The following is a 24,397-nucleotide window of genomic DNA, read 5'->3' as shown; positions in this document are numbered from 1 at the left end:
TCTACACTGTCCTCAGAGAAATCACATCTGAGCAGAAGCTCAGTGAAGATGCCAAAAGAAGATGGTGAGGACAATAAGCCATTCAATAAACAAGATAAGGAATACCACATAGAGTCACAATCTCTCAGGTGAAGAGTATTATTTGGGTAGGAGCAGTAAGGGATGACCACATTCCTGGATGCAGGTCTATGAAGTATGGATGTATCCAGAGAAGCAAAGATATGGGAATAGAAGCATTTCAGGCAGAGAGAGTAGCCAGAAGTGCTCTTTTACCCCTCTGAACTCTTAGAGAACATACTTATGACAAACCTCTTTCAAGTGCCCTGCATCACGGTTCATGTGTACCTGCCTTATTACAGCCTTACCAAATTATAAGGATCTTAAATCTAGGAACTATATCTGATTCTCTCTGTATCCTTCATAGTGCACAGCGCCATGTGCATATGTTGCCTGGTTGAGTGAAGGAATGGGTAGTAGAAAACCCAAATGAATTTATATATAAGTGGAAGAGGGAAATTTCTGCTAGATCTGGGGTATGAGGATCTGGAAGATTAATTCCCAGTGGAAAATATTCAGGAATGGCAACGAGGAACTAAGTAAATTGAACTGTACTCAAAACCCAGGAATAAGTGCTCTGGGTCTGTGGTAATCTGAGACCATAAAGGAGGTAACTTTTGGTTGCTCCCAAGCAGAAATATGGACATAGCAGAGAAAGAAACAGACATAAAAAAATCACTCCCTTCTGGATATGGGGTGGCAAGAGCCCAGGGGACATCAGTCTGGCAGAGTGGAATGCCAGAGCCATGAGGTAGTGTGACTGAGGTAGGGTAGTAGGACTGTCTGGAGAAAGGGGAGGTCTCCACCTTGATGGTGTCCAGAGCAAGGTCAAGGATGGCACACTGCTTTGGAGTGAGACTCCGGGTTTCCTCTCGTACCATGTGGTCCTGGAAACCCAGAGAAAGCAACAGCATCAGGACAGCTTGGGGCTGTCATGACAGTCTTTCCCCCACCCACCAACTCACACTACATGTTCCTCTCATTCTCTTCCTCTTCTGTCTCCAAAGCTCAAATTTCCTTCCTCCTGGCACCCTGTCACCCCCAGCCTCAGAAGGATCCCATAACTCCACAGTACCTTGAGTTTGGAAATATGGCTCAGCTCCTTGGCAGCAGTGAAGATCAGCTGGGTGCCCTGGGCAGAGAGGGGATCGGTCAAAAGCAGAGGACTCCAAACTCGATCAGGAAGTGTGGGGCAAGACAGGGGAGACAGCCAGAGGAAGTGGAAGGGGAGTGTCCTTACTGTCTGGTCAGTGAGTGGGGGTAGAACAATCATCCTTTCCATTGTGTTCATTACCACTCGCCAGAGCTCCTTCAGTACACGCTTCAGGACTGTCTTCTCACACACAGTGGCAAAGAGTGTGAGGCTGTAGGCCCAAGGAACAGGTAAGACTAGAGTGAGAGTTTGAGAGCCCCCTTCCCTGACAGGTTTCTCCATCTGATTGCCTCTGCTTTGCCTATCCCATAGGACAGTCAAGCGCTGTACTCACTTGCCATCCAGGAAGTCCATGAGAGGCCGGAGCACACTGTCTGCATCCTGTGCCACCGAGGCCCTGGCGTTGGGGGATGCATTCCCTGGGCCCCGCACCTGGCCCAGGATGTCAGCCATTTGTCGAACACACTCATCAATCCGCACCTGAAAACTACACATGTGCCTGCAGTGCAGCCCTCCCCCGCCCAAATAGACACTGTCCTTGGAGCAGCACCAGCTATTCCGTCCCACTCTAGCATACTCCTGGTGCAGCTCCAACAGGGACAGCCAACAGGAGGAGAGGGAAGATCCACACACCTGCAGCTGGATGGAGGGTAGGGGGCACGGGCTTTGCGAATGGCCAGGGGCCACACCTGGCTCTTATAGCTGTGTGTTTGGGGCCACTGACCTGTTTCCAAATACCATGCTGAGCTCATCCAGAACTGTATTCAGTTTCACCTGCAGCTCCTTCAAACTGTCTGCAGCTTCAGGGTCCAACTGTATCCACAGAAAGTGTGCTCAGCTGAGTTGGTTTTTGTACACTTTTCTCCCCTCCTGGGCCCCTAACCCCTCCCTCAGAGGGCCTTTACCCCAATGCCTACTTAAATCCCTCAGCTTAAACCAGCCCAGACCCTAAGCTAAATTGCTGACGTATACCTAGTCAGGAGAGGATAGAGTTCTATGACCAGGGGGCTCAGGAACAAAGGGAAAGTGCAGCAACCCCACACCCTGAGACCTACCTCCTTGCCTCCCATGGCCTCAAACATTTTCTCCAGCTGGACCCTCAGTTGCTGCATGTTGTTCATCAGGATGCAGGGCTTTGGGGACAGATGGAGCGGTTGAGTCTTGACTCCTTTCCACACAGGACCTGTCAGCCTAGGGTACCTCTCTCACACTACTCCAAAAACCACAGGAAATTTACAACACACATGCATCTCTTCCTAAGCACTGAGATCTGGAACCAATTTAGACAGTTCTCCTTGAATGAAGACTAGAAACAAATGTTTCTGTTTTTAAGCTGGGTGGTGGGCCTCAGGTGTTCACGGTATTATCCTTTTAACTCTTTGAATGTCTTTTTTTTTTATTAAAAAAGAAAGATTAAGTAAAGCTCTAGCTTAGTAGAAAATAAAAGTTCCAAAATGGAGGCTCAGAGGAACTCCTAGTCAAGTTCTTATTATTTTGTGTCATAATCTCAAGAGAAGCCCTACTGGGAATCAAGTCAGGAGCATCACCCCCACCCTCAGCTCTGAGGATAGCCTCAAAAGCAAGGATTCAAATGTCTTCCACTCTCTTCTCTAGGGTCCCAGGGCCTGACCCTCACCATTTTCTCCTTTGTGCAATAATCTGGGAAGCTCTTTGATAAGATGTTTGCATACTCCATCAGCACCTTCCCGATGGTCTGAAAAAAAAAAGGAAAGGAGAGGCAACCCTTAGCTCTCCCTACAGGGATCTTGCCTGAGGTCATACCTGTCATCCCAGAAAAACAACAGCAGGGAGGTACAGGGGAATCTCACAGTAAGGGACAAAGCTCCCTCTCAACCTCAGAACAACACCAAGATAAACCCAGCAGTCTGCCCCACACACAAGCAAATGAGAATGGGGTGATGCCAGACTTTAGGTCACCACAAAGAGGAACTGAGCTTGGGCCTGTGATGAGGCTGTGAGCATGGTAAAGGCAAATGGAAGGGAGAAGGGAGGGTCATGGTCACCTTAGCAAATCTCCTCATGTAGTGGGCAAGGATGTTGGGGTCTGGGCATTCCAGCTTCCGGATGATCTCAAAGCTCTGGTTGAGCTGTGTGAAGACATCCACCACAGAGCAGGAAAAGAGTGCATGTTCTGATGTCTGCTGGAACTACAGAAGGCCAACAACAGGATCATCTTCAGCCACTACCTTTTCCCAAGTGTGTAGGGTTCAAAAGGGCTCTGCCCAGCAGTTGTGGCTCTCTGGCCCTCAAAAGTCCTCCTTATGAATTCCACAGGGAAGAAACTAAAGCCCTGGAACTTTTGCTGGCAGCTAATTGCTGGGACACCTGGCCTGACCCCTGTGCAGTCCAAGCCTCCAACTTACCCCATCCTTCTTATCTCGTTCCAGGGCCCCACGCAGGAATTCCAGGGACACGTCCTCATTTTCATTCAGCCACTGCAGGACAAACTGCTCAAACCACCTACAGCCAGGCAGGAAAATTGGGGAGCCAGTGGTTGGCATATGCCATGTGCCTAACAGCTCCCCCAGACTAGGGTCTTTGGGAAGATAGGGCACAGTTTGATGCTTTTCTCTTTTTACAAAAGAGCCCAGAACTGGCAGTCTAAAGACTTGCTTGCTAACCTGAACTGAAGACACAGGTCCTGCCCACCCCCTAAGATGGAGGGACCCCCTTCCCTTCCCTGTGTGTGCCCACATGATGACTCACACTGGGTACTCAGGCACCTGTCCCTGGAGGGCAGGCAGATCTCGCACATATTCATTGTGAAGCCACTTCACCTTGAAGTGTAGGTTCATGTAGTCAGCACTCTTACACAGCCGGTCTTTCTCATGCTCTAGTGGTGGGGAAGAAGGCTGAGTCAGGTCCCAACAGTAGAGGCCATGGTTTCTGAGCTTTCCCAAAGCAGCAGATCTGGTCAGGCAGCTCTATCAGATGTCTAGAACAAGGGTGACTCCCAACCACTTCCTCACAACCATCTCCCCCTACCAGTACTCTGCTCTCCAAGAGCCTGGCCCAAATCTTCTTTTAGAGACTAAGCCAAACTCTCAGATAGGGTCAATAGTCTTCTTGCTCTATCTTCTGGAAGTGTCAACTGAGCTACTGGCCGCTAGTGAAAAAGAGGAGAAAGGGATGTGGGTGCTAATGTTGATTAGTGGGGAGACTGCCCAGGACTAGAAAGGGATGGTGGTTTCCTAGAACTTCTCTAATCCTAGTAGCTGGGCCATTCCATCAGATAGGCTTAAATGCAGTGATGAGCAGCTATACACGGCATGAATGAGTCAATGAAAACTACACAGAGATAGGGAAAACCAAAGTGAGCCCAAGCTGATAGAAAGTGCAGTTAAGCAGCCAGAGTGTAACAACATCTTGAGGTAAACTGAAGTGCCCCAGAACACAGTGGAGACACAGAAAATGAACTCTCCAAGAAGTATGCAAACATGAATAGTCAGTTTGGAAACCATGGAAACACAGCCAGATGAAGGGGCTATCATGCTGTAAAAACTGGGATGCTTATTATGGACTTTTAAGGTCATCTAGCTGGATCTCCAGAGCCTCCTGGAGAATCCAGGACAAACATCACCCCTGCCCAGAATGCCTGGAGCAATGGCTACAACCACCATTCATCTACCCCTTTTATAGATAAAGCATTAATTTGAAATAACAAAAGCCAACTGTGTGCTTATATATAACATAATGGAAAAAGCAGGTAAATGGGGAAGAGTACTCAGCGACAGAGAAAGGAAGGTAAGGGTCCTTGTGACCTCTACTGTTTAACTTTGAGTTGCTATGGGTGATGCTCCTCCACATCAAGACAGAAATCCAATCTGCGGCAGTTGGCCCTTGTGAATTAGTACAACAGACACTTGAGGAGGAAATAGGAGCCTGGAATTCAGCCTCCAAAAGGCTCTCAGTCCCAGGAAATTTCATCTCCTGGCACAGCAGGCAGCACCACTTCTGGGGACATCAGAGAGACTTCTCAGGGCTTGCCCCTTCTCTTCCACCCCACACTCTGCTATCCTTAAACCACTCCATGAACCTAGAGACATAAAAAGGTACCATGAGGAGGGCTCTCCTTCCTTCCTATTAAGTAACCCACTAGAAGTGGAGACAGTACTGCTCCATCACTCCAAAACTCCCTAACTGCTTTCTTCTAGGGACCTTTAAGTTACTGTATTTATATAATTCTCCCTTTCTCTGTCAATCCATTATCTGTACTCTGATCCCAAACCTCAATTTCTATATTAACTTCTGTGATACAGAAACTAACAGGATGACTGCTGAAACACTGGTCACACTTTATTCTAACAAGTCCCATGGAGTCATGCTCCAGTAAAGTTGCTTGAGGTTTTTGTTGCAGGGTAGAAGTACAGGGATGGTTAATCTCTCGAAAGGGGCAATCAACTCTCTAAATCTTTCCCTGCCCCTGATTTCCACATTCTTCCTTCCATGCATCTTTCATCTTTGAAGAGTTCTTTCAACCTCATGATTTCAATTATCCAGCTTACTGCTATCTCCCCCAAATCTCTCTTTGGTTCTGGTACTGTCTCTAAGACTTTGATGGAACATCTCACTTGGCCAGAGTTTAACTCTAGTCCCCATCTTTCGCCATTTAACATCTCCAGCTGAAGCTGAACTGAGTACACACACTAATCGTAGCCTCTTGCTCAATGCTGAGCATCATCCTCAAGTCTTTCTTCCTCTTTATTCACATCCAGTTAAATCACCAATCCCTATTGATTTCACCTCCAAAATTTCTCTGGAATCTATCCATTTTACACAGTCATCTGCCTAGGTCTTGTTCCCACCACCTTTAACGTGGATTACTGTAATAGTCTCCAACCTGGTCTTCCTTCCTCCAAACCATTTTCCACACCATAGCCACAGTGAGTGGCCTTTCCACATTATACACCTGATCATGTCAATCCCCTGCTTAACATGGGATTGCTGTTCAGTGGCTCCAAACTGCCTTAGGATGGAGTCCAAAAGCTTAAACATGGCTTACCACCTCCTTTATGATCTGGCTGCCCTACTTTTCTATCTTCATCTACTTATTTCTTCCCCCTACACTCTTCCTATTTATCTCTTCCCCCTACACTCTAACGTGCTAGTCACATTGAACTACTGCTTCCAGTTCCCCAAGCATGACAGCTCTTTCTAGACTCCACATCTCTGAACATACTGTATCCTCTGCCTAACATGTTCTAGGTCTCCTTTTCCCATCACTACTACCTCCCTTCCTCACTGGCTAAGTCCTCCCATCCTTCAGGTTTCAGTTTGTATAGCATCTCCTCCAGGAAGTGTTCCCAGGTCCTTTCCTCAGGTCCTCCTAGAAGCCTTCACAGGTGTGGATTACACTCTTCTCCTCTCAGCACCTTATTCCTTTTGTGGCACTTATAACTTTGAACTGGAACTGCCAACTTATATGTCTGTTGTCTAGACTGGTGTGTGAGCTTCTCAAAGGGCTGGGTCTATGCCTCATTCATCTCATTGGGGTTCCAACAATTAGCACAGTGCCTGACATATAGAAAATACTTAAAAAGCACTTAGTGAATGGGCTGAGGATCTACTGCAAAAAGGCATGAAGAAACTTTCTGTTCTATATTTTAATTAGGATAGTGGTTACACATGTATATTTGTCAAAATCATCAAATTATACTCTTAGAGTGTTTTTATTTTATGTATGTAAACTATACCTCAATAAAACTGACTTAAAAAAATTGGGTGAAAGATACCATTTTCACAGTTGGAGTCAACACTATCCTTTTATCATCCACGTCTCCAAACTCCTCCCCTTGTCTTGGCCTCCATATTCTGACAGTCATGAAGTCCTGTTACAACTTCCTTCCAGTGGCTATCAAAAGCCATTCTTCCCTCTCCAATTCTCTGCTCTAACCCCATCCTTTCAGCCCTAAATTACTATAACATCATCTGCAGTCCCTGCTTCTAGTCTCTCCTTGTTCTAGCTGCCCCATTTTCCCCTGATGTGAAATCTTATAAAAATGTTGGGTGATATACTCAACTAATGAATCAATGAACATTATATCAAAAACCAATGATGTACTATACCTTGGCTAATTGAATTTAAATTTAAAAAAAAAATGCTACTTTGCAGGGTGCCCCTTGACTCAGCTGGTTAAGTGTCTGACTCTTGGTTTTAGCTCAGGTCATGATCTCAGGGTTGTGAGATCGAGCCCTCATTGGGCTCTGCATTGGGTGTGGAAGCTGCTTAAGATTCTTTTTCTCCCTCTGCCCCTCCTCACCCACTCACAAGCTCTCAAGCTCTCGCTCTCATGTGCACTCTCTCTCAAAAAAAAAAAAAAAAGCTACTATGCTCACACTGCATCTCTGCTCATGAGCCTATGCGGTTTCTTATTGTCCTTAATAAGATTTATTCAGTGCCGAGTAAATGCCAAGCAGTATGCTAAGTATGTTACACATTACTTTATCAGCTCAATGAAACATGCTATTATCATTCCCATTTTACGGATAAGAAAATACAAGCTCACAAATATTGGTCTGAGAACACACTGCTGATTAGGTGGTGAAAGTGAGATTTGCAACCAGGTCAACATTATTTCTTTCTTTAAAGCAGTTTTCAATCCTTTTGTGTTTGTTGTAAACATTAGCAGAACTCCCCTTTCAAAAGAAATCTCACCTAGAACCCCATATAAGATTGATAAAAGCAGAACTGACTTAACTGGCACCAGATGAAAGGCCTGAAGCCCAGCAACCCTTTCCCCCTACCTGACTATTCCCTTTTCTCTTAGCTCCTAAGATACCGCTGTTTGAAAACCGCTGCCCCACCTCATACTATCCCTTTTGTGAAACTGATTTTTTCACAGGTATGTATCTTTTTTCCCCCTGCAAAACCCATCAGAGCTGGGATTCTTCAAGAACTTGGACCATACTCCCCCCATTAGGCTTGCTGAGTGCTACCGGGAGAGGGGACAAGTGACTTCCTCACTGGCCTGCAAGGCTAAGCCCTGGGCTACAGTCCCAAGCTTGACCCAGTGTGGGAAAGAGGCAGCCATCGCTCTGGGGCAGAATTGCAGAATGTGCATGCACAGTCTCTGTCTCAAACTTAATACAGATCTTCAAGGTTTCTTTCAGCCTCAAAACTTACTACTCCTAAACCTCAGAAGTTTAAGTCTGAGGGTTACCCATTTTCCCTGCCACTCCATCAAAATAACAGATCCAGACTCTGATTTGTCCTTGCCCCGGACTGCTCCCTTTCCTTGTAGGTCCACTTGCACAAACTGAGGAGACAAACTAACATATATAAACAACAGGAAAGGCAGCTAAATGAGTGAACACAGAAGGGTACAAATTGGAAAGTTGGATACAGGCAGACAGTGATATCTTTGTGAACCAAAGCAGGAAATGAATAAAAGAATAAGCTGAATGAAAAAGATGAATAGTAATTTGTCCATGACATTGCTTTATAGGAGAAGGTAGGGAAAAAGTATCTTTCTGGCTCCAGAACAGCTTTTTAGGAAAGCCAGGTCAGGCAGTCTCTAATAAAAGCAAATAATCCTATCTGTGTATTTAAGGTTCTACGATTCTTTAAAACTGTAAAGACAAACTTCACAAGACCATTCATACTCCAGGAAGTGGGCCACTTGAGGATACCCAGCATGGGATGAGTTGATTTTTGGGCTACGGAAAGTCTTAAACAGGCACTTGCTCTAAAGCTGGAAGGGGAAATCCACATCCACACAGCCATTTCCATTATTACTCTGGCTGAACCTATGCCTACCTAAGGACTCCTGACACGTCAGCCTAGAATCCCTCTGGTTTCTCACCATACCATTCACCCAGAACTTATAATTGTCTGGGAAAGGAAAGGGACAGCAAACAAGGTGCTTGGACTAGAGGCCTACAGCCCACTGCCTTGGGCACACCCTTACCCTCCAGAGCATATTTCATGTCTTGGGCAAAGAGCTGCCACATCACTTCCGCGCTGACTTTTCCCACATTCAACTCTTGAGGAAACCTGGATGACGGAAGAAGCCACAGTCAGAGAACAAAGCAAGAGCTTTTTGATTTGACTGATTCCAAAGCTAATGTGCCTAATCTCTTAGAGGTCAGGTAGGAGAGGGGAGAAGCCTAGGAAACAGGACTAGGCTCATTTTGGAGAAAAGGGACCCAGGAGCCAGTGGAAGGACAAGTGGGGGCAGGGGATCCCTTCAGGCAAGGTGGGCCCAGGGAAGAGGATGCCCAGAAGGCAGGGATTTGAGGCCCAGAGGAGAAGGGTTGAGGCTAGAAGGCAGGCCCAGGCTAAAGAAGGTGGACGAAAAAGTGCAAAGAGGTAGGCATCAGAAAGCCCACTTTATTCACAGTGGACAGACACATACACACATGATCTCTGGATCCCCTGGGACTCTTATGGCAGCCATTCCCAGGAGCCTCTCACTCCAGGGAGGCTGGCTCAGTCTAGGTAGGGCCCCCCATTATGTTTCCACACCTGTCTCCAGAAACAGTTACTCAGACAGATACAAGGGACAGAGGGACAGATGGACGTACAGGAAGAAGAGGTGGCACTGCAAACACACAGAGATAGGAAAGAAAGAGGCTGTTAGACAGATGGACAAGCCAACCACCAACCACACAGGGCCAAGTGGGTTGATACGCACTGGTTCAGAATGAGTGTGTAGGAATTCTTATCTTCCTCTATGATTGACACAATGAGTGTGATGAGTTTGGGCCAAAAATCCAGGTTCCGAATGCTGGGTCCTTGTTCCTCTGGAGGTAGTTCCTGTTTCTTGTTCCAGAGGAGACAGTGAGAATCAGAGTAGAATATGGAGAATGTCTCCAATCTCCCTCTTTCTCTTCCCCTCCCCATACCCCTTTAGAATCAGGTACCCTTCTTTTCCTAGAGCCTGTCTTCCACAAGACTGCCCATGTTCTTTCAGAGGGGTGACTGTTGGGAGGTCCTTATACACAAACAGTCCATCCCAGAGAACTTCTCTCCCCAGCTCCAGGGCATAATATAAGTTTGGTCAGTATAGGAGACATAAGGATGCCAGCCCCTCTTCTTCATTCTCTCAGTAGCTATGAGTATAGTGACTCCTCAGCCAAAGTAAGTTGCCCCTCCAGCATTACTAAATAGGTCTAGTTCCATGTGACCCCCAATGGCAGTCTCCTCCAACACCTCCCCTACATCATCACACACATACATATACATCTCAGCTCTGAGAAGCTCCTTCAAGTTCTGCAGGAGCTACTGCACAGACCTAGCATGCAAGTGGGTCCAACCTTCAGTGGGTTAAGGACTTCCCTTAACCTCATGAATGCTATTAGGAGGAAGAACTGTTATCTAGGAAGCTATCTGCCTAGCTGTATAAGAAAAGGTCTTGATGAGCCAAGAATACTCAATGGGGATAGGATAGTCTCTTCAATAAATGGTGTTGGGATAACTGGATATTCACATGCAAAAGAATGAACCTGGACCCCTATCTTACACCGCTCACAAAAACTAAGTCAAAATGGATTAAGGACTTAAATACAAGATTTGAAAACATAAAACTCCCAGAAGAAAACATAGGAGAAAAAGCTCCTTCACAATGGCCTTGGCAATGATTGGATATGACACCAAAGTACAAACATCAAAAGCAAAAATCAACAAGTGGAACTACATCAAACCAAAAAGTTTCTGTAGAACAAAAGAAACAATCAACAAAATGACAAGGCCACCTACAGAATGGGAGAGAACATCTGCCAACCTTCTATCTGGTAAGGGATTAATATCCAAAATATAAGGAATATAACTCATTAGCAAACAAAAAAATCTGATTAAAAAATAGGTAGAAGACTTGAATAGACCTTTCTCCAAAGAAGACATACAAATGTCCAGCAGCAAGGAGTGCCTGGGTGGCTTAGTCGGTTAAGACTGAGTTTGGCTCAGGTCATGATCTCAGGGTCTTGGGATCAAACCCTGAATCGGGCTCCCTGCTCAGCTCTCTCTCTCTCAAATAAATAAACAAACAACAACAAATGCCCAGCAAGTATACAAAGAAGTATTTAATATCACTAAACATCAGGAAAATGCAAATAAAAACCACAAAGAGATGTCACCTCACACCTGTTAGAATGAGTATTTTCAAAAAACTAAGAGATAACAAATGCTGGCCAGGATATGGAGAAAAGGGAATCCTGGTGCACTGCTGGCAGGAAATGTAAATTGGTAAAGCCACTATGGAAAACAGTATGGAGGTTCCACAAAAAATTAAAAAGAAAACTACCCTATGATCCAGCCTTCCCACTTCTAGGTATATATTCAAAGAAAACGAAGTAACTATCTCAAATATTTAATGGTACCTCTATGTTTATTGTAGTATTAGTCATAAAAGCCAACACATGGAAACAACCTAAGTATTTACCAGTGGATGAGAGGATAAAGAAAATGTGGTATATAAATATAACAAATTATTATTCAGCCTTAAAAAAGAAGGAAAGCCTGTCATTTGTGATAACAGGATGGACCTTGAGGGCATTATGCTAAATTAAATAAATCAGACAGAAAGAGATAAATACTGTATGATCTCACGTCTGTGTAAAATCTAAAAACATCAAACTCATAGAAAGAGTGGAATGGTGTTGGGCAGGAGATGAGGGGTAGGGGAAATGGTGAGATGCTGGTCAACAGGTACAAACTTTCAGTTCAGATGAGTAAGTTCTGGGGATCTAAGGTACAGCAAGGTTGGCTATAGCTAACAATACCATACTATATACTGGAAAGATGCTATGAGAGCAGAGCTTTAATGTTCTCACCATAACAACAAAAAATGATAATTACGTGAGGCGCAGGCCTTACTGTGGTAAACATCTCACAATATACACTTGTATCAAATCATCACATTGCACACCTTAAGCATACACAATGTTATACGTCAATTATATTCCAGTAAAGCCAGGGGAAGAAAAAAAGACTTGGTTGGGAAGAGGTAAAGGAATACAATGGTGAATCTCAGGAAAGGAGAAGCAGTTCTACATTCAGACCCTGGACAGGAGAAGGAGGGGGTCACTACTGGAATGGACATTTATCTCCCACTGGGACAAAAGCAAAGTTGGAACCACCCAGAAGAAGAGGGATAGGACTTTTATGTGCGATGCCATATGTCATCACAGTCTCCACAGTCCTTAATAAGCCTGCATTACAAGGAAGTTACCAGAAACCAGGACAGAACCCACAGAATGTGGATTCTGCCTGCTTAATATCACTTAAATACATCTCTTCCTTTAACTTTTTCTGCCACTACCTTATCCTTATCATTCAAGGGTCTCCTAACTGATCTTTAATCTTCATTCTAATCCTCTTCCACATAGTTGTTAGTGATCTTTCTGCAAGGACTCTCTCATAGCATGACTCCTCTGCCCTTCAGTGGCCTTCAGTCAAGGCCTTCAATAAGTTTCAACTCCACCGCTTAACACAAAAGGCCTTCATAATATGACCTCTCTTCTCAACCCCACACCTTACCAATTCCCTTTCCTTGCAGCCATCACCGCCCCACAACCACCACTTATTTAGTGCTTATTAGGTGCCAGGCACCCTAAGAACTTTACATGGGTTATCTCATTTAATCCTCCTAACAACTCCATTGGGTAGAAATTACCATCACCTTAATTTGACAGAAGAGGAAGTTCAGTCAAAGGCAGTGAGGTTAAATGACTTGTCCAAGGTCTTATAGCTATAAAGAGTAGAACCAAGATCTGATCCCAGATAGGTGAACTCCAAAGCCTGACATTGTAACTACCCTAATTAAACTGCTTATATTTCGGGGCACCTGGGTGGCTCAGTTGGTTAAGCGTCTGCCTTCGGCTCAGGTCATGATCCCAGGGTCCTGGGATCGAGCCTCGCATAGGGCTCCCTGCTCAGCGAGAAGCCTGCTTCTCCCTCTCCCACTCCCCCTGCTTATGTTCCCTCTCTCACTGTCTATCAAATAAATAAAATCTTTAAAAAAAATTAAACTGCTTATATTTTTTTCAAATTAACATACTCATTTACAATTCTGTACCTCCAAACATTCTACTACCTCTATATGGTAATCCCTCTCTTCCCCAACCCCTTTCATTAACCAACTCCTGCTTATTCCTCAAAATTCAGGCTGAGCTTTACCTTTTCTGAAAGTTTTCCCTGACACCACTGGTCTGCTTAGATGCCTCTCTTGTAGGTTCCCAGAACACGCTCTATGAACCTTTGGCAACTACAATGAAATTCAGTAATAATAATAATAATAATAATAATAATAATAATAATAATACCCAATACATTAAAAAAATAAATAAATCTAGTAATTTGTGCCACCTGCCTCCACCAAATGATGAGCTCTCCAAAAACAGAGATGTGTCTTAACTTTACATCCCTACATGTTCAGTTTGTTAAGGGAATAAATGGATAAATGAACCAATTACTGAAAGTGAGTAGAAATAAATAAAAAGACACCAATGGTTTGCCTCAGTGTAAATAATGAATAATGAGAAAATGAGAGTGAAAAAAAGTAAAAAACAGTTGGCAAAATTCAAAGGCTAAATAAAGTACCTGAATGGTTTATAAGCTCTCTTTCAAAGTCCAGGTTCATCTCATGCTAAGGAACAGAGACTAAATATTCAGATATACCCCTTCATAGTTGAAAAATCAAAGCTGAGAACTATGTCTTCTCCAACCAAAGAGAATTCACAGATGGATGACAAAGGACCCCAGAGTGTGGTAAGCTAAACAAACAAAGCTAAACATGAGCTTCAGAACCAATGGGACGTTTTATAAAACTTAAAAGGAGGAAGCCTTAAAGATAGGGCTGGCACAAAAAGAGCATTTGGGAATGGGAGGAGGCAGTGTGAACAAGATTTTAGTCTTAAGTGAGGTACTCCTAGGAAGCATTACAAATTGGATGTATTCACCATAAGCAAATGTCTAAGAGATTTAGGTTGTCCTCCCATCATTTGCTGTCCAAATCCTACTGCCTTTTAAGGTCTATGTCAAATGCCCTTGTTTTAGTAGCTTTTCCCAATATCTGACTTCTTCCTTCTTGGAATCCCTTCAATTTTACTGAGGTTTCAAGGCACTTCTCACAGACTGCTTTGATTAGAGTTATATATATGCTTAGAAACTGCTAACTAATTGAAGGAGCACTATGCTTTCCTCAGACCTGACTCATTCAATACATATTTGTTGGACTAAAGGGAATCTATTCTGCAAATTCATGGTCTGCAAGAATTATTAAGACAGGGGGTGCCTGGGTGGCTCAGTCGTTAAGCGTCTGCCTTCGGCTCAGGTCATGATCCCAGCGTCCTGGGATCGAGACCCACGTCAGGCTCCCTCTCCTTGGGAAGTCTGTTTCTCCTCTCCCACTCCCCCTGCTTGTGTTCCCTCTCTTGTGTCTGTCTCTATCAAATAAATAAATAAAATCTTTTAAAAAAAGAAAAGAATTATTAAGACAGAAACTGTAAACTAGTAACTAGACCCAGAAAGAAGTCCTGGCTTTGAAATTAGAAAATAAAAGATACTATTGAAAGGATCTAGAAAAATATACACAGTCACCAGGTAGTAGGTTAGGATGCCAGCATAAAACAAGTGAAGTAGCTCAGCCTCACAGAAGCATAAGAGTCAGCCTTGACAGTCAGCTAATGAACAAATCTCAGAAGACCATGCTATGCAGAGAGAAGTGTCAAAGAGAAAAGTTAAATTTCCACAAGCCGGTAGTTCAGAGAGACAACTACGTATCTCAGAGGAAGGCAGCCTGGAACAAATAAGCTTGGGAGAGAAAAGAGATTCTGAGATGGACTGAGAATTCACCTACTCCCCTGCTAAAACTGCCCAAATTTTGGTCACTTAGCACCAAACTAAAATTCACTGTTGCCACTTCTGCTCAACTCAGTTATGTCACATCTCGTCCAATGGTCCCTATCAATCCACAAATGTCTCACATGGTCTAGAAGGTCCTCACTCTACACTTTACTCACCCTCAAGAACATCAAGGACTTTGTCCTAAGCTCCCTTCCACCATAACCACAGTAAAGGAAAACTGAGGATCCAAGGGCCACTGACAGTTGGTCCCACCTGATCCTGAACCTCTTACCAGCTGGTACTGGCGACTGTACAAGTCATGGCAGTTGTTGAAGATATATTCATATGTGGAGTTCAAACAGGCCTTCACACAATCCTTTACCACCTGGCTGGCTCTTGGAGGGCTCTGCAGTTCTTGCACCTGCCAATTAATAAAAGAAATATGGGCCCATGGTCCTGCTCACCTGAGTGATCTCCTCCTAGAATTCCCCTCAACCTATTCCAGATCCCAGCATCTCTCGATGGGTCCCTGCACCCTGCCCTAGGATGAAATTGCTAGGATACCTGATTGGGAGAACTGCCCATCCCATCCCTGCTGATCCACGGTCTTCTCAGATGTAACCCAGGGAACAGGTGTATGGAAATGTGCGCTTAGAGGTGATGAATACTATAGCCTCAGATTGTGCCCAATGATTCTTATTCTCCATGTTCCTGTGGCCAGGTGCCCAGTCCATCACCATCTAGCCCAGTTTATCTCTTACCTTCATTCTGAAGAAAGTAATGCTGGTCAGCAAATCCACTGTTGACTTCAAGTCCTGAAGCCGCTCAGGGCTTCCAGCAGGAAAATTATTCTGTTGCAAATTAAGCAAATTTAAGAAAGGAAAAGAGAAATATGAAAGCCTTCCCTGCCAAAAGCAATGAAATAAAAAGCTTCCTTAACTAATACCCACTGGGATTTTCCCCAGTTGAGCTGAACAAAAAAGCTGTAAAACTAAAGTCTCCCCTCTCTTTTCTATGACAAAGACAGGCTCTTGCCTAAAGCAGGGGTTAATAATCCCCAGCCCAGCAAGCAACATCTCCTACACCAACCCTACTTCCCATGCAATGTGTAAGCATTTGCACAAATGAACACACAGACAGAAACACACACATTTTATACACACATTTTTCTTGGGTGAAGATTCTTATACCTAAACAGTGAGTTCTTCAAAAGTTATAATGTAACTGTATATTCTGGAATATAAATGGAGCCACACTACAGACCAGACTTAGATCAAGGATATATATTTTCTGTGCAAGGGACCTCAGCTATTCCACATTCCTTCCAGAGCCAGAAGATGGCAGAGCTCTGAGCAAAACTGCTTTGGAGTGACTTCCTTAGGACCTTCCCACCATGCCTCACTTCATTCCCCTTGGCATGAGTTTTAGGAGGAAGCTGCCAAGGAGAGCTGAAGGGAGATGTTGAGCCACTCTCCATTTTAAGGGTTGCTTTTTTAAACTTTAAAATGGCTAATTACATGCCAAATATAAGATATACTGTCAACTCTCCATTATTCATGCAAATGGAGGGCACTGAAATTGCAGATAATTAAAACTCCACTTCTTTTTGACTTTGAGGTTATTTTTATACTTACTTTTTAATGTGGATATATTGCCTGTTCTGGAAATTCACAACACTTTAAAGCAAGTAACAAAACCATTCTAAGAAGATCTAACTTAGGAAGAATTGGGAAACTGCCCATTTTCCTGTCCTGCCCTGTCCCTGGTACCCCCTTCTCCTAGTATATCTATTTCCTCCCTCCATTCTAGGAATGGACATGACCCTTGCTACAAATCACTTGCCCAAGCCAAGCTACTCTTTCTCTCCCCTTAGCCAGATTCTCATACCTCCCTTGAAAAATAAGAGAACATGAAAAATACAAAAAAGAAATATAAGGGGCATTTCTGGAAGAGATTATCCTCTTCCATAATCTGGAAGAGATTATCGACCCTAATGAGAAGGTCATCAGAGGATTTGACAGAGTGACATCAGTATGGTTGGAAAGCCAACTGCCTATAAAAAAACAGCCACACTTGCTATTTACACACTGCATGGTCTTTGGAGTTTGGAGAACCACAGACGTCAGTGGCACTGGCATGTGCGTAGGTGTGATGACAGGGACCAATTTTCCTTGCCTTTAATCTTTATAGCCAAGATTGGACTACAGGCTCTCTAGACAGAGCTTGATATTATCTGTTATTCCATCTCACAGTCATGTCTTCACTCACCCTGTAGGTAGAGAGGTCAATCCTCAGTGAGTTGTGCAGCTGGTCCAGTAGCTTTACAAATCTCTCTTTCTGAGGGTAGGAAACAAATAACAGGGAAGAGAGAAATAATCTGAGCTCCCTAGACTGTAGCAGAAACAGAACCATCTCTGGGTGAGGAGGAGACACTGGTTTAGGGACACATCCTATCTCATCACTGCCCATGAGAACGAACAATGTAACGGAGGACTGGGATAGGTGGCCCCTGTTCCATCTCTTAGTGGCTCTGTCTCAAACTGGGAAATTTTCTTACACTGGCAAGGGGACAGGAAGTTCCCAGGAGAGAAACAGCTCTTTCTATATAAGAGTCAACAGGAGATGACCCATGCATCTCCATCCCTTTGGGACTCTAACTCCTCTTAGTCAAATAAAAGGAAACTCAAAACACATTCTCCAACTTGTTCCTGAGTCTGTGGTCTCCTGACTTACCCTCAAGCAGCTCTTAACAGTTAAATAGCCACAGCATACCAGTAAGGATAAGAGGGAGAAACTGATTCATTTGGAAGGTGATCAAGCAGACCTGAGAGGGTTTCTCTTTCAACCACATTCCATATCATTTTCCTTAGTTTATACTTGTTTAATGTTAAAATAAATAACATACACTATTTATTTGTATTTTATATTATTTTTAATAAATATATAATGTATTATTTGTTTCAGGGGTACAGGTCTGTGATTCATCAGTCTTACAGAACACCCAGTGCTCACCACACTATTTTAATAGTTGATTTTTATAGAAAAGGTATAACTAAATGTGGAATCACATGCCTATAGGCTGTTGGTATAGCACTCTTAGAATTCATACACTGATTGTATGATAGATCATTAGGACTTACATAAATATATATAATGGGATGAGATAATGGAACACATGTTTGAGTGGCTTAATCAATGATGTTAATTAATCTACAGAAAGACTCTACCAAAAAAGGGAAGATGGTTACTTCCAAAAAACAGGGCTCAGAGACCCAGTAGATTTGGGAGTAGTCCCAGTAATGTTATTCCTTAAGAGGTAATCTTTGTGGTTGGTCAAAGATATTTCATTCAGTTTACATTGAACTTGTGTCAGGTGACATTCTGAATAAAGATTCAACTTCTCAAGTAACTTAAAACCAGGAAAGGGCACATCCTGGATAGGGTAAACAGTCCAAACACTAGAAAAGGGATAGGCTCAGGAATATACTGGAATCTTCACTCAGACATCAGTTGCATATGAACTTGAGTGGTATGAGTCAGAGAGAAACAAAATAATATTAAGAAAGGTCTACTTGTGGACTTGCAGGACTAAGGAACATGGTGACTCAACCAAGTTCTTGGCCTAGAGAGGTTCTGCCTCAGCCCAGGTGGTACCCCTGAAACCACAGTGATGCTATTCCACTTTCTCTCATGTATCCATGTCTGAGGACAGTCCATTAGTAAGTCTACCTATCCATAATGAAATAAGGAAGAGTCTATTAGCATAGTCTACACACCCATAAAGAAACAAGTTCATCTAAGTGTCAGCTCTCTGAATTTTAGGCATATTAAACAACTCTATAGTGCCTACTGGGAAAAATCAAACTTTATTAACTGATAACAAATGAGTAGGTATGTTTTTACATCACACTCACCCCAAAGTTGGAAGCTGCAAAGCGATCAGATGCAGAGACATTGGTGGAGGCAGTTGTGTGGGCATAGTAGGCATTGATGTTGGCCAGTAAGGTGCTCATCACTGCTGGCACACCAGGACACATGTACTTGGATGACAAACATGCAAAGTGCCTGAAAAATAGCATCCTCAGCCTCAAAGACTCTTCAGGGCCTGCAGCAAAAACTAAGTAATTAAAAGAGCTCATTGGTGTATATGAAGCTTCCCATCACCTTGGCATACAAGGATCTTCACAATTGATTCATTCAAATATACATTCAATGAATGCCTACCATGTGCCAGGCCCTGTTCTAGGTGCTAGAATTCAAAGATGTGATAGGCTGGCAGAGAAAGAAGTGTTAGAAAGTCAATAAGCGAAGACATGCTAGGCAAAACCACTGTAGAAACATACAAGAAGATCACCTCAGTCAGAATGGTTGGGGGCTGAAAGGGATTAGAATAGGATTTCTCAAAGAGAAGATGGCTGAACCAAGTCTTAAAGAATTAGTAGGAATTAATCAAATGGAGAAGTGTGCAGGCAAAGGGAAATTGCATTGCAAAAGACAAACATATTCATGAGAGACTGATTCATTTGAAACCTCAGTTATGGCCACTGTTCAGGTATTTGATAGAGGAATACCAAGAAATGAGAGAAGAGAAGCAAGCACAGAATAGTTAATAGAAGAGTTTATCCTCAATACCATGGCAAATTTTAACATAAAGGCACAGTGTGATCAGATTAGTCTTTCAGAAAGTTCCCTTTGATGATAAATTGGAAAAGAAGGCTTGGAGAGAGATGAGACGAGGACAGAAAGAGCAGTTGAAGAGTTACTGCAATCATTCAGAAAAGAAGCAATGAAGCACTAAATGGAACAGAGAAATGGTTAAGAAGATAGATTCTAGGGGCGCCTGGGTGGCTCAGTCGGTTGGACGTTTGCCTTTGGCTCAAGGCATGATCCCAGGGTCCTGGAATTGAGCCCCACCATCGGGCTCCCTGCTTGGCGAGGAGCCTGCTTCTCCCTCTTCCCCTGCTCGTGCTCTCTCTCTCTCACTTTCAAATAAATAAATAAGATCTTAAAAAAAAAAAAAGAATATAGATTCTAGAGCAAGACTGGTTTTGACTCACAGCTCCACCGCTTACTCAGCGACTTTGGATAAATTACGTAAGCTTCTCTATGCCTGTTTTCTTACCTAAAATGGGAAAGATAATGATACCCCCTCACGGGGTTAATATGAGAATTAAATGAGTTAAAATTCATCAAGTGCTTAGACCAGTGCCTGGGACATAAGGAAATGCACAAGGGAGTTGTTGTTATTATTATCATTATTATTGTGCTATAGTAATAGTGATAGGTTAAAAACATTTTTAGGAGATAGAATCCAGGTTTTACAGTTTGGATGTGGGGATTTAAAGGGGCAGTAGTAATTAAGAAAGAAAAGTTTATGCCGACTCCTAAATTTGTGTGGACACCTGCCTAGAAAATTGTTCCATTTACTAAAATAGGGAATATAGGAAGATATCACATATTTGGTGGAGACGATGTCGATTTGGAATTTAGCATACTAAGGAAGCAGATGACAATGGATCTGAAATTCAGGAAGAGGTGTGATCTGGAAAAAAAAATTGGGAGTCCCTAGCCCAGAAGTAGTGGTTAAGGTCATAGGTTTGAATGAAATCATACAGGGAGAATGAACAGAGTAAGAATGGTAGGGAGGCCATTCTCAAAGCACATTCCTCACCATATTTTTTCTTGCCATCTATAATGAACTTCCTGTAATTCCTTGAATATTCTATGTTCGGCTGCATCTCAACACCCCAGCACATGCCCTACCGGAAATGCTCTTCTACCTTTCCTGTATTTCAAGACTCAGTTCAAGTGTCATCTCTTTAATGGCTTCCCTCACATGCCTCCCCTAAAATTCTGATGCTCTCATAATACCCTGTTATTACTTCTACCATAGCACTGATCATATTATACTGTAATTGTTTACTGGTCTCTCTTTCCTACTAGACTCAGTTCCCCAAGCACAGAGGCCCCATCTTATTCATCTTTGTGTTCTCAGCACCTAGAACAATGTGTGACACATAAAAGGAACTTAATAAAAGTTTTTAGAATAAATGAAGCACATTCAGGGAAAGAGTTACCCTCTGTTTACCTGGGGCTGCTTCCTGAGCACAGCTCTAGTGGCAGTCTCAGCAATATACAAACAATACCTCTTCTCATAGTAGGCAAAAATTTCTGGCATAGGAGTCTTGCTCAACTCCAGACACAGCTGCTTTCCCTATAGTTTAGTGAATCTATGAAAGCTTGTCTATCACACACATATACGTAAGCACACATGCGGTATCTCCTCAGGCCTGTGATGTTTGGGCAAGTTTGTCCTGGCATACCCTCTTATGCCCTTTGCCCTTCCTATCTCTGAACCCTGGGGGAGACAAATAAATACCTTCTCCCTGAATTCCTGATAAACATACTCCCTTTATACATATATTTTCTTTGCCTTGGGGCACAGACCCACCTCACCTCAGCTCAGGGAGGAAAGCAACAATTCACTGCATACTACCCCACTAAGGACCTGTTCACTCTCTCCATGTGCCTTCATTAGCCTCCCTACAAGTTAGCAGCCACTTCCCAAAGTCCCAGGGGAGCCTCACGTCATGGCCTGATATATGGACTCGATGCCATAACGCATGGCAAATTCATCCACAATTTCTTGGGCAGTCTCATCAAAGTACACCTTCCATGCATCATCTCCTCGAGCCTCAGGGATCAGGACTCCTCCACTACCCTGAATGTCTGTGAGGTAATGGAAAAGGTTCTGCAGGAGACAGAGCAAAGGAAAGAGTTAAATACATATTAAAAACAAAACCAAAAACTGGTGGTAAAGTCCAGGAGAATGTGAATAGGGTGCCAAAGAAATTCTGTCTTTCAAGTCATTGCTAGTTCCTCGTGTGGTCCCAGTAGGCTGCGCTTACATTAGTGAAAGAGAACTAAGGCTGGGATTATTACTTGGGCTCTCTGGGGTAGCACAGTGAATAAAAAACAGGTCCCAGATCTTCAACCATTCAGCAATCCTATTTACTGTCAAGGACCCTTCCCAGCACAGCTTTCTGACACCCCCATCTACCAAGGGCTGGCTCACCTCATGGAGACACGTATACTGCACGTGATATGGTGCTACCTTCTCCTCCCCCTTGATCTCCACACTGATTTGTAGTCGGATAGCCCCTGAGACGGCTGATTTATCTGTCCTCTTCTCTAAGAAGAAAAGAACCAGAGATTGACACCAATGCAACTACAGAGAACACAGACATCCCTCATCCTGGCTTAACCCAAGGAAAAAGAGGCACTGATGTAGGGGTTCACCTAATAGGGTGAACTTACTCCAGCGACCACATCGTCTATACATATCCCAAATATTCCCCATAGAAATTCTCTTATGCCATTAAGAGAATAGGGAGCTAAAACTATTAGAGGTGAGCATGAAAATTAAAGGGCCTTCTGAAATCTGAAGAATGTCCAGCCAGAGTGAGTTCCAGCCACTTCCACACCTCTGTCCCCCATCTCCACACATGATCGGTTCTCTGCAGGTAAGGCACACTCTGTATAGAGGAATGTTTTAGGGACTGAGTGATGGTTTTAGTAGATAAGATTTTCCCCCAGATTTTCCATTCATACTATCACTTCTCAGCAACTTTCTCTGGTCCTGTTTCCTTACCCAAGTTGTACCAGACGTCCATCTCACCACTCAGTGTCCGAACCTCAATAATGGTTTGGCCAAGGAAATCATCAGACTCTCGCTTTAGCCGCTGCTTTACTCTCGACTTGATGTCATCATCCTCATCCCATACACGTACCTTGATGCGGTCAGAAGAGTTGTGGCACTCACTGTGAGAGAAACAGGCAAGCTCTGTTAGGGACCAACAAAGCAACACCCATTCTTAGTACTTCCAATTCCCTCCCAAAGCTCCATCAACTGTACTTGAGGCCCTGCAGAGGAAGAGAAGGAGTCAGGGAACAGTGGTACTAAAGTTCCAAGTGAGACAAACTATCCTAGTCAGCCTGGGTGGCTCTACACACCATTATCGAGTCCTTATTCCCTTGACACAAAGAAGGGTGGGGGTTGGGGGGAAGAGTAATTAGGGACAATTCTGATTTCCTGTGCTGCTAGCTGTATCAACAACACCAAACGGTGGACAAATGCTAAAGACCTCTAGGAAGCAACTGCTAGTTCCCTTCCCAAAGTCAGTAAAGGTGTTAATGTTCATGATATGTCCATCTGGTCATATCTGCTTAGCTTTCCATCCAGCTCCCCCATCTATCTAAGTATGTGCTTGGTGAACTTCATTCTTTAAAACCCAGTTGAATTGTTATTTTTCCCTATGATGTTTGCTTTGGAAAAGGGAGTTTGGCCAGGTACCCCACATGCTCTCCTTCCCTCACAGGTGCTTACGGGATCCTACTGCCTCATACAATGATAGAATTTGCTGCTTTTTTTCTCTGTGTTCTCATAGTATCTTTGCACATCCCATTAAAGTACTATAGTATAACTGCTGGTCTACTGAAAAATAGACAAATTGACAAGGAACTTCTTGAAGGCAGATTGTCTTATACATTTTATTTTTTTTAAGATTTTATTTATTAGAGAGACAGAGAGAAAGAAAGAGCAGGAGGAGGGGTAGGGGGAGAGGGAGAAGCAGGTTCTCCACTGAGCAGGGCGCCCAATGGGCGTGCGATCCCGGGATCCTGAAATCACGACCTGAGCTAAAGGCAGACACTTAACCAACTGAGCCACCCGGGTGCGCCATGTCTTGCACATTTTAGATACACAATATCATCTACAGTGTCTTCTACAGAATAGGGGTTTAAGAATGTATTTGCTATTCATGTCTTCTGCCCATTTATTGACTTATTTGTTTTTTGGGTGCTGAGTTTGAGAATTTCTTTATAGATGTTGGATATCAGCCCTCTATCTGTAGTATCATTTGCAAAAATCTTCTCCCATTCTGTGGGTTGCCCCTTTGTTTTGTTGACTGTTTCCTTTGCTGTGCAGAAGCTTTTTACCTTGATAAAGTCCCAAAAGTTCAATTTTGCTTTTGTTTCCCTTGCCTTTGGGGACATGTCTTGAAAGAAGTTGCGTGGCCAATGTCGAAGAGGTTACTGCCTATGTTCTCCTCTAGGATTTTTTTTTTTAAAGATTTTATTTATTTATTTGACAGAGGGAGAGAGAAAGCACAAGTAGGCAGGCAGGCAGGCCGTGGAAGAGGGAGAAGCAGGCTCCCTGCTGAGCACAGAGCCTGATGTGGGGCTCGATCCCAGGACACTGGGATCATGACCTGAGCGGAAGGCAGATATTTAACCGGCTGAGCCACCCAGGCGCCCCTCTCCTCTAGGATTTTGATGGATTCCTGTCTCACACTGAGGTCTTTCATCCACTTTGAGTTTATCTT

General features: G+C 43.6%; 1 protein-coding gene across 2 annotated transcripts in view; it reads right to left on the bottom strand.

Moving 5' to 3' along the window:
* Positions 1-24,397, bottom strand: part of UNC13B (unc-13 homolog B) — a 213,361-nt gene that overhangs the window by 5,008 nt on the left and 183,956 nt on the right. For both annotated transcript variants that reach the window (XM_028115241.2, XM_088018733.1), the window contains 19 exons: positions 22,666-22,835; positions 22,090-22,205; positions 21,602-21,765; positions 18,929-19,079; positions 17,283-17,351; positions 15,776-15,865; positions 15,307-15,435; positions 9,865-9,992; positions 9,139-9,224; positions 3,938-4,064; positions 3,595-3,691; positions 3,235-3,378; positions 2,847-2,924; positions 2,266-2,343; positions 1,935-2,023; positions 1,545-1,697; positions 1,298-1,421; positions 1,133-1,189; positions 864-944 (listed from right to left, as the gene is read on the bottom strand). In XM_028115241.2, the coding sequence (XP_027971042.1) occupies positions 864-944; positions 1,133-1,189; positions 1,298-1,421; positions 1,545-1,697; positions 1,935-2,023; positions 2,266-2,343; positions 2,847-2,924; positions 3,235-3,378; positions 3,595-3,691; positions 3,938-4,064; positions 9,139-9,224; positions 9,865-9,992; positions 15,307-15,435; positions 15,776-15,865; positions 17,283-17,351; positions 18,929-19,079; positions 21,602-21,765; positions 22,090-22,205; positions 22,666-22,835 (2,131 nt within the window). The remainder of the gene's footprint in view (positions 1-863; positions 945-1,132; positions 1,190-1,297; positions 1,422-1,544; positions 1,698-1,934; positions 2,024-2,265; positions 2,344-2,846; positions 2,925-3,234; positions 3,379-3,594; positions 3,692-3,937; positions 4,065-9,138; positions 9,225-9,864; positions 9,993-15,306; positions 15,436-15,775; positions 15,866-17,282; positions 17,352-18,928; positions 19,080-21,601; positions 21,766-22,089; positions 22,206-22,665; positions 22,836-24,397) is intronic.

This window comes from Eumetopias jubatus, unplaced genomic scaffold (genome assembly GCF_037043125.1).
Source record: "Eumetopias jubatus isolate StellerSeaLion01/CBP00866 unplaced genomic scaffold, mEumJub1_p1.0 scaffold_15, whole genome shotgun sequence".
Taxonomy (NCBI): Eukaryota; Metazoa; Chordata; class Mammalia; order Carnivora; family Otariidae; genus Eumetopias; species Eumetopias jubatus.
This window is presented reverse-complemented; position numbering and strand designations above follow the sequence as displayed.